This window comes from Brachyistius frenatus, unplaced genomic scaffold, assembly GCF_029030835.1.
Source record: "Brachyistius frenatus isolate BFR_SWC_R1_liver_20210118 unplaced genomic scaffold, ASM2903083v1 Contig_6, whole genome shotgun sequence".
NCBI lineage: Eukaryota > Metazoa > Chordata > Actinopteri > Embiotocidae > Brachyistius > Brachyistius frenatus.
The window spans coordinates 7,806,219-7,821,348 of record NW_027210605.1 but is presented as its reverse complement, the minus strand read 5'-3'; the positions used below and the strand labels follow the sequence as shown (position 1 = coordinate 7,821,348).

The window sequence follows — 15,130 nt, the reverse complement described above, 5'->3', positions numbered from 1 at the left end:
TTGAAGGAGGAAGGTGAGCGCGAGTGAGGGCTGGTTCTGTGTGTGTGTGTGTGTGTGTGTGTGTGTGTGTGTGTGTGTGTGTGTGTGTGTGTGTGTGTGTGTGTGTGTGTGTGTGTGTGTGTGTGTGTGTGTGTGTGTGTGTGCGTGCGCGCGTGCGCGCGGATATATGAGGGTCAGGTTTACCCCCACAGGCAGGGAGGCCTCGGCCTGCGGCTGAACCTCACACTCCGACAGCTGGTGTTGACCTGAACTGTGCCCCCCCATGGGTCGTCACCCCCCCCCCACACACACACACACACACACACACCAGGAGACCACATACTCCCTCCTGCACATTTCTACAGAGAACCACAAACACCTGAGGAGGAAAAGGCATTCGCACGTCTTCTGCTGCAAAACACAAACACGAGAGAAAGCAGAGGAGTTTCTTTAGGATTTATTTCACCTGTGTGGTGAATAGAAAAATAGGATGAAGACAAAACTTTTGAAGGGAAATCTAGAGACCTTTTTTTTTTTTTTTTTTTTTTTTTTTAACTCATTGCTTGCGTATTTAAAAAAAAAAAAAAAAAAAAAAACATAAATTCAAAACATTTGCATTAAGAGCTTTGTGCCTTTCTTTTCCCTGCAACCAAGAGAAAACAAAGTAAAAGTATCTTTGGAATCCATCTTAAGGGCTAATTTTTTTAATACATATCATAATCTGCTTTATCTACTACATCAAAAGTCCTATAAATACTTTTGTCCTCATATTTATATGCTGAAGTAGCATTCGACATTGGAGCATCTTTTTTTCTTTTTTTTTTCTTTTTTTTTTAATATTACACTTTTTTTTTTTTTTTATTTAAAAATGGCAGAACAAAAATTATGAACAAAAAGTACCACCAAAGTTCAGCAAGTCACATTTTTCAGTAAAGAAAACCTTATTCGTGCAACTACATTTAACAAAAGTAAAAGTACCACGTATGTGTAACCTTCAGGATATTTTCATCTCAAGCGTGATTCTGTACAATTTTGCATGTTTTTCCTACCTCCCACAGTAGTCAACACCAACGCGCGGCGACAGAAAGCCGCGCGCGCCATTTTGAGGCTTCTCCGTGTGTCTCACCTTTTGAGCGTTTCGGTAAACGACGGCTCGACCCCCCCACCCCACCCCCCACCGTGAGTCCAGTCGTGTTGAGGCACTAGCCTAAAAGCATTTCCCCCTGTTGGACCAGTCTTTTCTCTCGAGAGCGGGGAAAAAAAAAAAAAAGAAGCAGACACGTTTGTGAAACGCGGTTCGGGTTCCACACGTCCGGTCATCTTTGGTATCGGGGACAGTGGAATGCATAGTTGCAGTGATAAAAGAGGAGAGGGGGAGCTGGTCGGATCTGGTGCTGCTCGGCATATGTTTCAACTCCAGCCGCTGAAAAAAGGACGAGCGCCACGCTGCTGTTTGGCCTCCGGGAAACAGGCGAGAAGAAAGGAGGGAGGGGGGGGAATGGGGTTGGGGGGTGGGAGGGAAAGGAGAGGCGTCTCTTTTTTTTTAATTCCTGGGCTCTGCGGGGCTTGTGGTGAGATAGAGACAAGAGAAAGGGAGCCGAGCAAGAGCTTCCTCCAGCCCAGGAAGGAAGGAAGAGTTTCCGCTAGCGTCTGACTGTCTGACTCGCAAGAATGTCGCGTTTGTGGCTTCGCTCCTGTTTTTTTGGCAGCCGGTCCGCGACCAGCTGTCTCCTTTTTTCTCCCTTTTTTTTTTTTTTTTTTTTTTCCTCCTCCTCCTCCTCCCCTCTCTTCCTCCGTTCCTCCGGCGCTTCACGTTTTCTCCACCCCGACCCGGTTTTCTTTGGATTCCTGCTCGGGCCGCGGAGGAACTCGGCCGATCGGTCGGCCGGATGCACGGACCGCACCGTCCGGTTTGTCTCTCGCCCCGGTCCGCAGGTCTTCCCATCGATTTCAGCTCAACGGTCCTGAGGCGAGAGAGGGGGAGTCTGCTAAATAGGGCCCCGGGAGTCAGTCTTGTCTGATTTAAGTTACCCCCTCCCTCCTCCCCCTCTCGCCCTTCATTGCTGGAGACGGGTCGTCCCTTCTCACCTCGGCCTGCTTTGCTCCTAGGACGGAGTTTTGGCCTCGTACCGACCCGCCACGGAGGAGCCGTTCTCCTGCTTGGGGGAGGAGCACCCCGGGGTGGGGCCGCTGTACGGAGAGGAGCTGCTGCTGGTGGAGGCGGGCCGGCGCGGCAGGGGCAGGGAGAGCTGGAGGGGGGCGTCGGACGGCGTGGTCAGGGGGTCCCGGTCTCGTTCCGGGGGGCGCAGGGCGGCGGAAGGCGGGAACGGGAACGCCAGCGGGAATCCCGTCATGTAGAACAGCCTGCCGACACGGCGCGCCACCTGAAACACAAGACCAGGCCGTCAGTCCCGGACTCCCCCCCATTCGAGCGGCGTGTCGTGAGCTGGTGTTGTGTACTTTAATTTAGAGAGAGAAGAAGAGAGGCCTCACTCTGCGGGGCAGGCTACTTCAGGGGGGGGGATCTGCTATGCTATGCTATGCTATGGTAGCGGTCTCTCAAAACACACATTCGCGCGCGCGCACACACACACTGGTCCACGTGATCATACACACACACACACACACACACACACACACACACACACACACACACACACACACGCGGGTCAGTGGTGTGTGTACCTGAGAGCGGATCTTGAGCGCAGGCCCCAGCTTTAGTCCCATGGTGTTGAGCAGGTGCTCCTCAGTGAGCAGCGGCAATGTCTCTCCATCAATGGCCTGCTCCCGAAACACCTGGCAGAGACACAGCCGCTTCAGCCACAGCCCCGACACACACACACACACACACACACACACACACACACACACACACACACACACACACACACACACACACACACACAGAAACACACCACACACAGCTACACACTCACCCACACAAACTGCTGAACCTGTGGATCTCTTCCGGTGATTCCCAAACCGCGGTGGTACGCGAGAGCCTTATCGAAAGGCCTAACGAGAGCACTTCTAACGGGCCAAAGTCCGAACACACCAAACAAGTTACATCATCGACACGTCACATTAAAATTATGTAAAACAAACAAACAAAAAAAAGAGTTTTTAAATCATTAAACAAATTTAGATCATGAATTCGTGCTTCAACCTCCCGAATTAAACAAAACTATCGTCGGCCTTTCGAAGCTACCGCATCGTGAAATCAGTGGATTTTATTGTATAAAAAAAAAGAAGTGGTTGGTTCTTGGAAAATCTGGTTCATATTCTGAAAAGTTTGGGAAACTCAAACTGTCTCTAATGAGGTTTAAGCCGTCTCTTAGTATTCACACGCCGTACGTAGATCAACAATGATTCTCTCCACCAATCAGCCGTCTCGTCTCGTTCCGTGCAAAAATGTTTTTTTTTTTTTTTTTGTTTTTTTTTTACAGTTTATCTGAAGCTAATAAGGGAATTTCATCCCCAGCAGACTATTTCTCTTCTCCCACAGAGGCGGTAGCTGCGGCCGGAGGCATCATGTTCCCTGGTCGTCCCGTTCTCAAGAACGCCTCCAGGACATTTCATCAAACTTGGCAAAGGATAACTTGGTGCCAAGAATGAACTTATTTGCTTTTAAGGGTTAAAGATGAAGGTCTCGGGACCCCCCCCAATTCCACACATCCACCTGAACTCGATATTTTAGGAACGCTTCGATGGAATTTCACAATCATTCATTTGGCTTGGAGGATGAACTGATTACAGTTTGGTGGTCAGAAGGTCACCGTGACCTCGCGCCTTTCCCGTTCTTGTAAACGCAATGTCTCAGGAACGCCCTTGAATGACCCTCTTCAAATTTGCCACAATCATTCATCTCAACTCAAAGATGGAGTTAAATCGATTTTGGTGATCAAAGGTCAAGGTCAATACGACATCACGTCCGTCCTGTCCTCTTGAATACGACATCTCGGGAATGCCCAAATGTAATGTCCTCAAATTTGGCACAAGTTTTCGAATGGCCTCGACAATGAAGTAATTACGGTTGGTGACCTTGGCTCAAAGGTCAGTCACCACACATTGACCCATCGTCCTGAATGCAATATTTCAGGAAGTTCAAATCTCTTCAAATTTGTCACCAATGTCCACTGTGCCTCAGCAATGAACTGATTGGATTTTGGTGGTCAAAGGTCAAGGTCAGCGTGACCTCACGTCTATCCCGTTCTTATGAAAGCAATATTTCAGGAACACCTTGAGGACCCCCTCCAAGATCTACACAAATGTTCAGCGGGATAAAGTGAATAGATTTTGGTCATCAAAAGGTCAGGGGTCAAGGTCACCGTGACCTCACGTCCGTCCCGTCCAGCCATTCCATTCTCGTGAGAGCAGTAACTCAGAAACGCCTTCAGGGAATCTCCTCAGTTTCGGCACAAACATTCACTCGGACCCTGATTTACAATTTGGGTCAAAGGTCAACTCGCACCGACCAATGCTCGTGAGCATATGTGGGGAAACACCTGGAGGTGTAACGTCTTCACATTTTTCACAAATGTTCACGTTGCCTCAGCGATGAAGTGATTCCATTTTGGGGGATCAAAGGTCAGAGGTCACGGTCACATCTTTCCCATTCTTGCATAAGCGATATCTCAGGAACGCCTTGAATGACCCCCTTCAAATTTGGCACAAACCATTCCCCCGGACTCGAGGTCGATGTGAATCGATTTTGGTTATCAAAGGTCGGAGGTCAAGGTCAATATGACATCACGCCTCGGCTCAATTTTACACGGTACGTGGACTATTTGATCATCCGTCACTTATGCTGAAATCCCCGTCAGGAACTCTTGCAGCAACTCAAACGGAGACATCACCACGCGAGTACCGTTTTATGACTCGGATGAACGCTAAAGTCACATTTTTTTTTTGAAATATTTTTGCCGTTTTATTTTTGGTAAAGATTAAAAAAAAAACAATTAAAAAAAAAAAAAAAAAACGACTATAACGGGTTGACTTTTCTCAAATGTTGTGATATTTGAGTTTGGAACAATGCAGGCACAAATGCACGTTTCATTCACACAAGCTCCAGGTGTCCACCTGCATGCCGCTAACTCGCCCTCATTCACACGGAGCCCACATGGACATGGACATTCACGCATTCGCACACGTTCACAGAAACGTTGACAAAAACTGAGCAGCTTTCGCGCTTCTGCTTAAACTAACGAGACGCTACAGTAGTCGTTGGATGCGTTATATCTTGGTGGCTGTTGTCCTTCGATGGTTAGTCATCAGCCTGCCCCAGGCCTCCGTCCCCTTCTCTCTCCCTCTCTCTCTCTCTCTCTCTCTCCCGTCCTATGTCCTCACCTGTGTATATTCAGCGCATCCAGCCAGGCTGCTTATGAAGCCGCACACATCCTCCACACTCCACTTGCCGATGTCCTCCACGGGGTTCGCTGTGGCTGAGTCCTCCCCATCCATGAAAAGACCTCCCAGAGAGCCTGAAAGAGCAGCAGCGAGTGAAAACGATGCGTCGATATCCACGCTTGGGCACAGAGCTGCTACGTGTTTGAAAATACTTTGAGCTTTCGTCACAAAAAAAAAAAAAAAAACCCTCTTAAATTCTCTTTATGTTACGTGGAGCTTAGTCATGATGGGGAGTTTGAGAAATGAAACAACCAGGTAGATTATGGGTCAGTAACAGCACATTAATTAAACATCAATTACTGAGTTTTATCAAGACGGATTGTTTGGTCTTTAAAGTGTTAGCGGATGCCCAACACAATGTGTGTGAGACCAAACCGGCGTTCACGATGTAATTACAGAGAAAAGGGGGCATCTTTTCACTGAGAAGATGCAATTAGTGAATATCTGGTATTTTGCTTTATAAACCACAAAAAACTATTTATTGATCATCACACTTGTGCAGTAAAGTTATGTTGTGATTCATGAACAATATTTATAGTTTCAGCTCTAGATTTCACCCTCTGTCCTTCAGCTGTTGTGATGAGCATCTTATGCTTGCATTAAAGTACAGTAAATGTTCTTGTCTGCGTCTGTGTTATTCCACACGTGAACAAGTAAAGGTGCGTGTGTGTGTGTGTGTGTGTGTGTGTGTGTCTATGTAAATACTGCATGTTTTTTTATAACAAACAGCGCCCCCACCCCCCTCCCTCCCTCCTCTCTGCCCACGTGGCTGTGCTGCCGGTGGGTCACACAGGGGTCAGCGGCAGGGCCTCAAACAGGGAGAGGTCTCCACACTGGAGACACGCACACAGACGGGGACGCTAATGGGTTTCACATGTCAGCTTTGTGTGTGTGTGTGTGTGTGTGTGCGCGCGCCTCTCACCCGTGTGAAAGTAAGGGTTGGCGTAGGGGAATCCGAAGGGCAACGACTGTGCGTGCAGAGCAGGCAGCGGTGGCATGAACCCCGGTGGCAGGTGGTACTTGAGGTCAGCTTTGCCGAGTCCCGGGGTGAAAAGGTGCCGACTGGGCGACTCCGTACCCGTCGAACTACAAGGGGCGCTCAGCCGGCCGGAGCTCTCTCCAGCCTCCTTGGCACCGTCGCACACCCCCTTGCCGCCAGCCTCTTTACCCCTGTCTCGCTCCCTGTCCCTGGGTTTACTGCTGGACTTTGCGCCGATGCGCTCCCGCCTGTCCTCGCACATCTCTGTCTCGCTGTCCGAGTCTTTCATCTCCTCGTCGTGCACCTCCACGTTTCCCTGCTTCCCTCTGTCCTCTCTTCCTCCTCTGTGATCCCCAGCGCGGAGCTGCGTCTGGGGGCCCCTGCGGGCTGCCTTTCTGGATTCCGCCTCCGTCCCGGCAGAGGAGCCGTGCGCCTGGGTGTCTTTGGGTGTGGAGGACGCCGCTGGTTGCTGCTGCTGCTGCTGCTGGTGGTGGTGGTGGTTGAGGGTTAGGAGGGGTGTGGCGGCCCCATGGCGAAGCACCAGCATTGCATTTGAGCGGCGGGCCAGCTCCTCGCGGAGAGGATGGCCCTCTGGGATGTCGTGGAGACTCCGCAGGGCTGGATGGTCGGGGGGCAGGCCAGGAGGTAGAGCTCCCAGAGGGTCGGAGCCCAGCAGACGCTGCTGCTGCTGTCGCTGGTGGAGACTTTCTAACTCCTTCTGTCTCAGCAGCTCTGCGGACATCTCAAGTCTGAGGCAGAAAAAAACGAGAAAAAAAAACACACCGAGACGAATGTTTTAAACTGACAGTATTTCACATTTACAGCTGCTTTCATGTCTGTATATTAAAAATATAATATACATCTCGTACCTCGAAGCTACACTTTTATTCCACGTTATAATAAACCCACATTACAACGCTTTTATATCGGCTGTCATAATCACTTTATTATTACACACTGTAACACGCACCTGGCCAGATTCTGCTTCCTCAAGAGCTCCTGCTGCCGAGCAAAGATCTCAGCTTGAGCTGGCTGGAGGAAACCGTAACCTGCGAGAAAATAACCAACACAGCTGTAACCAAACACTTCAAAAGAGATCTACAATTTCCCAAATGTAAAAAAAAAAAAGTGAGCCAACATGTTAAAAAGTGACATAAGACCTACCAGGAGATCTAATCAACATGCCTTGTATGTCCACTAGAAAATGTTCTTTTAATAGTAAATATCCTGCAATTACCAGACCTTTTTTTTTTATTTTATTAAACTATTAAATATATAATTTATTCTTCTGGTTTGAAACAACGTTAAAGACCCATTTCTTTCGTATCAGCGAGTGAGAATTTCCGTTCTGTCACGTAGTGTGCGATCCAGTCAGGATGGCAGTGCTGCTGACTCACCTGGGGCCTGGCAGAGAGCGGAGGGCATGCCCAGGAAAGGAGGCCGCAGGTGAGGTCCTAAGGCGATGTGAGGAGCAGTCGGAGGGGACAGTAGGGGTGGAGGATGGGACAGTTCTCTGTGGACACGAATATAAAAAAAAAAAAAAAATTAAATTTAAAAAAAACATTCATTTCCTTTTGGATTTTATTGAGTGAAGTTAGAACGATGGGAGCGTTAAACGTTGCGGGATATATAATACACGATTGCCCGCGTGAATAGAAGAGACGGTCCCTCGCGTTTTGATTTTTTTTTTTTCCTCTGCTCTCAGCACGTCAACTCTTTCTTGGTGCGTGTGCGTGTGCGTGTGCGTGTGCGCGTGCGTGTGTGCCGCCACACCAATGAATGCAGTGTATTTTTATCAGTGGCGCTCCAGAGGCCCCCATGTCGCCCCAGCGCCTCATCAGTCTTGTCACGCTGCAGCAAGCGCCGCTGGCCATTGCTGTACCCTGGACTGCAGCCTCTCCTTCCCCTCCCGCCTCTCACACACACACACACACACACACACACACACACACACACACACACACACACACACACACACACACACACACACACACACACACACACACACACACAACTCCGGACCCACACACATAATGAGGGGCTGAATGCACAATGCCAGTGTGTCATGCTCCGACAGCTGGGGCGGCCCCTGCGTCTTGACCGGGGCCATGGGCTGAAGGACCTTCTAATTAACACTCATCCCTCCTCTCTTCTCTCCCTTTTTTTTTAACGCCCTTCTCCCTCCTTCCCTCCCTCTCTCCCTCTCGGCGGCATTGAAACCAGTGAAAAGATGGAGCGTCCCGCAACCTCTGCCTCTGAAAAGGCCTCTCCATTATTAGCGTCGTCTTTTGTCCTCCTCGAGGGGGAAAGGTGCCTCTCACCTTTCCCCCTCTCTTTCTGTCTCTTTCTGTCTCAACCATCTCTCTGCTTCTCTATGACGTCTGAACATTTTTGTTTTGTTCGCAGATTTTTTTTTTGTTTCCCCCTCCACTTTTACTTCTTACGTATCTCTTGATGTATTTCCCTCTCCCTCTTCGTCCTTTCGTCCTATCTGTTAACCCCCCCCCCCCACCCACCCACCCTCGCCCCCCCTCGCCCTCCTTCTGTGCACCTCCTTCAGTTCCTCACTTCCTTTTTTTTTTTTTTTTCCACTGTAATCCTTCCTCTCATTCCGTCCCTCGGTTTTGTGCACATATCTTCACGGCTACCGGGACTTTGTTTTTGAAGAAGCGCATTAAAAAAAATCTGCCAGAGGAGTGAGGCGTGTGCGTATTGACCCTTTGAAGGCGTCAAAGTGTGGATGATGATGATGCTCTCTGGAACCACAGCCGTTTCCAGGGCCTTTGCCGAGCTCGCTGCTGCTGCAGCAGCTTCCTACAAACACCTCTCCTCCCTCACTCTGCTCCCTGCACCAAATCGGGAGATCGGCCGTGTGACTGCCGCTGCACAAAAAGCATACATGGGGGAAACGAGATGAGGAAAACAACAAAGTCAAAACCAACACTGGGACGCGTGCAGCCGCAAATATTGTTTTGCAACCGTGTTCAAATTAGCCAGCGCCTGCTTGTCTCCCGCCTCACTAAATGGTGAGGGGGGGGGAGAGAGAGAGAGAGAGAGAGAGAGAGAGAGAGGGAATTGCAGAGAGGGAGGGCACATATACAAGAGCTTGGGATGAGATGGGGGGTTGGAGTCAGTACTGAGAGGGGGGGTGATGGGGAGGGCGGGAGAGGGGGGAGGTGGGGGTGGCATTCATCGATCGCCTCCGCCGCTGAAATGTTAATGCTAATCGTATAACCGCTCTCTCCGGCGGTGCCTCGCACTCCAGTGGCAGCTCCAATTAATCTTGGGTGAGGGCTGTGGCGCGTGACCCTGGAGCCGCGAGCTGGGGCCCCGCTAGCCGCTGCTTATGTAATTACACTGCCTAGTGTGTAATCACCTGGCCTAATCCCTGGGGGCTAGCAATTAGCCTCGCGACGCACAGTTCCACCAGGCTACGCTGAGGCGCCCGCAAAACTTCCCATCCAGCCCCCGCCATGGGTCCCGCATGCCAAACTCCCATCACTCCCCCCCCCCTCCCCCAGTCCCCCCCCCCCCTTTCTGATGTTCCCTCTTCCTTCCCTCGCCTTGCACCGCCTACCTTTGCCTAGCGTTAGCCCGCAGATGAATAACGGTCAATTAAAGCTGCATGACTGGGGCTGCCAGGCGTCTGCGCCACCATAATTAGGCCTAATCACGGGGAGCAAGAGAGAGAGGAGAGAAAGAGTGTGCGTCTGACACTCCCCTCCACTCCCTTCCTCCATCTCTCCCTCTCTTCCTCCTTTTATAGGAGGCAATTTTGAGGGAGGAGTGGCAGACATTAGTCGTTTTGCTCTGGGGCTGTGTGTGTGTGTGTGTGTGTGTGTGTGTGTGTGTGTGTGTGTGTGTGTGTGTGTGTGTGTGTGCGTGTGCGTGCGCGTGCGCGCGTGTGCGTGTGTGCATTTTGTTGGGAAACCACTGACATGCTATAAAAAGATGAGGCAAAAACACTCACCTAGTTTTTGCATGAGACTGAAAATAGGCAGATTGACAAACACAAGGTGGACTCGTGATCCTGCAAAACTACATCACTGGATTCCCTCTCTGTGTGTCTCTGTGTGTCTCTGTCTCTGTCCGTCTCTCTGTCTCCGCCTGCAGAGAGGCCAGGGGCTCCTGGGGAATTCACTGGTGTGTGGCGACCTGTCAGAGTGGCGACAGCGGTCCCGTCCCGCAGCAGCCCAGGCAGTGTGTGTGTGTGTGTGTGTGTGTGTGTGTGTGTGTGTGTGTGTGTGTGTGTGTGTGTGTGTGTGTGTGTGTGTGAGAGTGTGTGTGTGCATCTGTGTAAGTGTGTGTGACAGGGCTGCCCTTAATGACTGGAGCGTGGGGGGATTAGGAGCGCCGCGCGGCCGCCTTCGGCTCCTTCTCCGCAGGAACACATTTACACAGGAAGCTCATTAAAATGGATGAGGCTCCCTCCACGCTTGCTCTCTCTCTCCCCCTCTCTCTATCTCCCTCCCTCCCTCCCTCCCCTTATCTCACACTCTCTAGATCTCCTCTCTCTCTCTCTCTCTCTCTCTCTCTCTCTCTCCGTCACTTCATCATCTCGCCATCTCCTCTCTTCTTCTTTTGCTTCCCTCTCTTCCTTCCCGTTTTAAGCTCCCACGTTTTCCGCTTCTCCTTTTCTTTCTACTTCCCCCCATCGCTGCCTATTTGCCTTGCAGATGCTTGGTGAGCTTAGTGCCATTTAAGGCCAGACAAATGGAGCGCCAGGCTCTAAGCCCATCGAGCGGGCCTAATGATTTGTTTTTAACAATGGGCCCTAATGGGCCCCAGATAATCAATGATGAGGGGTCGATGGAAAGGTGAGCCACGCACAGCGTTAGAGGGAGGAGGAAGGGGGGGGGCTTCCATCTTTAACTCACTTCCTCAGCCTCGTTTTTCATTTTAGCGCTATTTTTTTTTTTTTTTTGCTTTTATACGCACCAATTTAATTTTCTCTTCACTCAGTCCACTCTTGTGTCTTAATTTTCTCCCTTTTCTCTTTTTGTTCAGGTCCTTTGCAATTTGTGCCTTTGGAAACGATGTAAACCACATAGCCAAAGCTACGTGTACATTACAGTCACGTGATGTAGGTGAAGGTCTCAAGTCTAGTAGTCTATGAATATGCTGCTGCAGCAACCTCCAATCACCTGGCAAAGGCCTTTCCCCAGATTTTGGCACCTGACTGCAGGGATTTGGTGAGAACCCCTTTTCTGTACACAGAGACATTATCCTCAGTGGGACTTCCCTAAACTGTTGCCACAATGTTGGAAGCACACTATTGTCTAAGAAAACATTTTACGGAGGGATTTTTTTTTTCAATAGGAACTAAAAGACCCAAAAGATTAAAAAAAAAAAAAAAAAAAAAAAAGAACGATCCCAGACGGAAATTACATAAAAATATCAGTCAGTGTGCACATGAGGACACACAGGTGCAACATCATACAGATTCTGCATCGCTCTTTGTCCATTTCCCTTTTCTTCTTGCCTTGTCTTGCTTGGACAATGGCACACGTGAGGGAGAGGGCACTTCAACATATTTTCCTCATTAACACTCCCATTTTTTTTATTTTTTTTTATTCACTCCCAAAAAACATATTGCGAGTGAAAGGGTTAAAGAGGAAGGAGATAGAGGAGGACAGAGCGAGCTGGAGATAGATAGATAGATGGATGGATGGATGGAGGAAGGGAGGGTGAGGCCTAGTTAACTCTCACCGGTCCTGTGTGGCTAATTACTCTGTGTGCTGTCAGAGAACAGCCGCGGCTCACTGGGTACATTCACGCTGCACCGTTGGCCTCTCTCTTTAACACACACGCGCACGCACACGTACACACACACACGCACACACACACACACACACACACACACACACACACACACACACACACACACACACACACACGCACACAAATTAGCAGACATATTCAGACAAACAAACCCAAATTCAATCCGCATAGATGAGCCCGCATGTAGACCGCCAGCTTGAAAAATGGAACAAACAAACACACGCAAGCACTCAGCAGACCCCCTCTCTTCCTCCCTCCCCCCCTCGCCTCAACACACAAAATATATACACCCCCACAGCCTCCCAGAGCTGCACCACACAGCGCCTGGCCGCTCTGCTTCCTGCTTATTTCCCCCTCCTACCCCTCACCCACCCTTCTCTGTCTCTCACACACACACACACACACACGCACACACACACACACGCACACACACGCACACACAACACGCACACCCGCACACACACACACACACACACACACACACACACACACACACACACACACACACACACACACACACACACACACACACACAACACGCACACCCGCGCACACACACACACGCACACACACACACACACACACACACACCCTGCTGCCGCACCGCCGGCCCATTATCGATCCCCCGCCTCTCCCCGCGCCACATAAATAATCGACAAGCAATTACCCGCCCACTCCCGCTGCCCCCGGCTTTGTTTGGGAGGCGCTGGGGCCAGCGCTGGGGGGGGAGGAGGGGAGGAGGAGAGGAGGAGGGGAGGAGGAGGGGCGGAAGAGCTGGCGTGCAGACGTGCAACTCCACAGTGGTAGCCAAGAGGTTATTGGATCCTTAGTTTAGCCATGTATGTGGAAATGCACATACTCACGCAGGAAAACTGCAGCACAGTGAAAAAAGAAAAAAAAAAAAAAGCCAAATATGAGACGAGATCTTGTTGAGGAAGCGAGGGATGAGTGAGAGAATGAAAAGGAGAGTGCAGCGGTGTAATGATGCAAACCGGCAGGTGTGTACCTCCTTCAGCATATGCGTGAGGAGGATGTGGCTGCTGTTCTTTTTTTTTTTTTTTTTTTTTTAATGATAAATAATGCTGGTTTTGTAAGCGGGGCAGGGTGGCAGTTTCAACAGCCGCAGCAGTTGGCGGGGCTGACGTGGAGATCAGGGTTTCGTGCGAGCGTTTGTTTTGCATCTGTTTTTTGTTTTTTTTTACCTGTCTGTGAAATGCGCGTCCCGATGCTGAGGCAGACCCTGCTTGCGTCTCTGGCTGGATGAAGAGGAGCTGCCCGCCGAGGGAAGGTGAGCTTCTAAGGACGGCGGATTCCTCATCGCTGCAGCCAACGCCTCCTGGCGAGCACGCAGCACGTCTTAATAGGGAGCAAAGGGGCAAAACAGGGGGAGGCACAGCGGAGGGGAAGAGATGAGAAGATAGAGGTGACATGACAAAGATGATGAAGGATGGAGGGTGGGGGGGGGGGCGGAATGAAAGATGGATTCAGAAAAGAGAAGCAGAGGTAGGAAGGGAGAGAGGGAGGACAAAAACAAGTTTAGCATCCGGCTGCTCACGTGTTCGCAAAGATATTAACATAAATGCAGAACATCTGTGGAAACAAAATCCTACCAGTCCTTCATTCCCCTGCTAATAATTCATACCTTCTATTACGTGTGCTGTACATTATTTATGATTGTTTAGTTAATACAGAAAACAGTAGAAGTGAATCATACTTTTAATTTTGCTATTGTGCTGTAGAGATGGATGTAATAAAAATAAAGGAATTTTAAAAAAAAACACTCGCCTCATTCTACATAGATACTGAAAATGATCGTCATGCATTTTCTAATCCACATGCAACACGCACACACACACACACACACACACACACACACACACACACACACACACACGCACACGCGCACGCTAAACAAAGATGAACGCGAAAAATAACATTTTGGCAGCTGTGAATTAAAATTAGCACACATGCTGCCCGGTTTCAAGCAAATGTGGGAAAATGAAGAGGTGGATCCGGAAATACGAAAAAGCTCAAATGACGGCAAGAAAAATGATGAAGTACGTGTTCATGTTTTCAAAACAAATCACGTCAGGTGTGTTTTTTGTACCAAAGAGTCGAACGGCAGCTTCACACACCAGGCGCACGCCGTCTCTACCCCTCCCCACCCATCATCGTGCCTTCCCCCTCCATCTCTGCCTGCCCTCTCCCTCCACCTTCTGCCCTCAACCACTTGCCTCGCTCCATCTCGTTCTCCGCTCATCCTCTCCCTCCCTCTCCGAGCAGCCCTGCTTCTCTCTCGGCCTCGCAGGAGAAGAGGACTCATCATTATCAGCCAGGCCAGGCCACACCAGGAGACATGGCTTCTAATGAGAGAAAAATCTATCCTGCTCTCTCTCCTCGCTCTTCCTCTCCTCCCTCTCGCTCTCCGCCTCAATCTATCTACCCCCCTTCCCCCCTCCCCCTACCACCACCACCACCACCACCACCACCACCCTTTTTTTTAATTAGACAGATCCCTCGGGAGCTAGGGGCCATTTCCGCCGCCGGTACGGGTGTGATGTGTGTTTCTCTGTGTCTGTGTGATTTAGGTGCTTCCGTGTGCGTGCCTGACTGTGTGTTGTGTTTGTGTGTGTGTGTGTGTGTGTGTGTGTGTGTGTTGAAGCAGTTGAGCGGGCGCCGGAGTGGGGGGGTGAAGCGACAGATATTAATGCGGCCTAGCTCCGGTGTATCGATCTGTTTGCTGCGCCAGGCCACAGGGGACTCGGCTGGCGGCAGACGAGGGTGTGTGTGTGTGTGTGTGTGTGTGTGTGTGTGTGTGTGTGTGTGTGTGTGTGTGTGTGTGTGTGTGTGTGTGTGTGTGTGTGTGTGTGTGTGTCTAAGGTGGGGGGGGTTGTGAGAGATAAGGGAGGGATCAGAGGGAACTGTAGCCCCAGAAGCACACACACAAACACACACAGTCTGTTGTGCACTTGCATACACAGGGTG

At 50.2% G+C, this 15,130-nt stretch overlaps 1 protein-coding gene across 3 annotated transcripts in view; it reads right to left on the bottom strand.

Moving 5' to 3' along the window:
* Positions 1 to 421: 421 nt before the first annotated feature.
* The window catches only part of samd11 (sterile alpha motif domain containing 11), a 53,118-nt gene continuing 38,409 nt past the window's right edge, over positions 422 to 15,130 (bottom strand). For 2 of the 3 annotated variants that reach the window (XM_069689056.1, XM_069689058.1), the window contains exons 7-13: positions 13,348 to 13,501; positions 7,762 to 7,877; positions 7,335 to 7,413; positions 6,308 to 7,113; positions 5,326 to 5,459; positions 2,665 to 2,775; positions 422 to 2,363 (exon numbers count right to left, since the gene is read on the bottom strand). In XM_069689056.1, coding sequence (XP_069545157.1) covers positions 2,085 to 2,363; positions 2,665 to 2,775; positions 5,326 to 5,459; positions 6,308 to 7,113; positions 7,335 to 7,413; positions 7,762 to 7,877; positions 13,348 to 13,501 — 1,679 coding nt within the window. In that variant the 3' untranslated portion in view covers positions 422 to 2,084. The remainder of the gene's footprint in view (positions 2,364 to 2,664; positions 2,776 to 5,325; positions 5,460 to 6,307; positions 7,114 to 7,334; positions 7,414 to 7,761; positions 7,878 to 13,347; positions 13,502 to 15,130) is intronic. The other variant, XM_069689057.1, reaches the window with a different exon arrangement.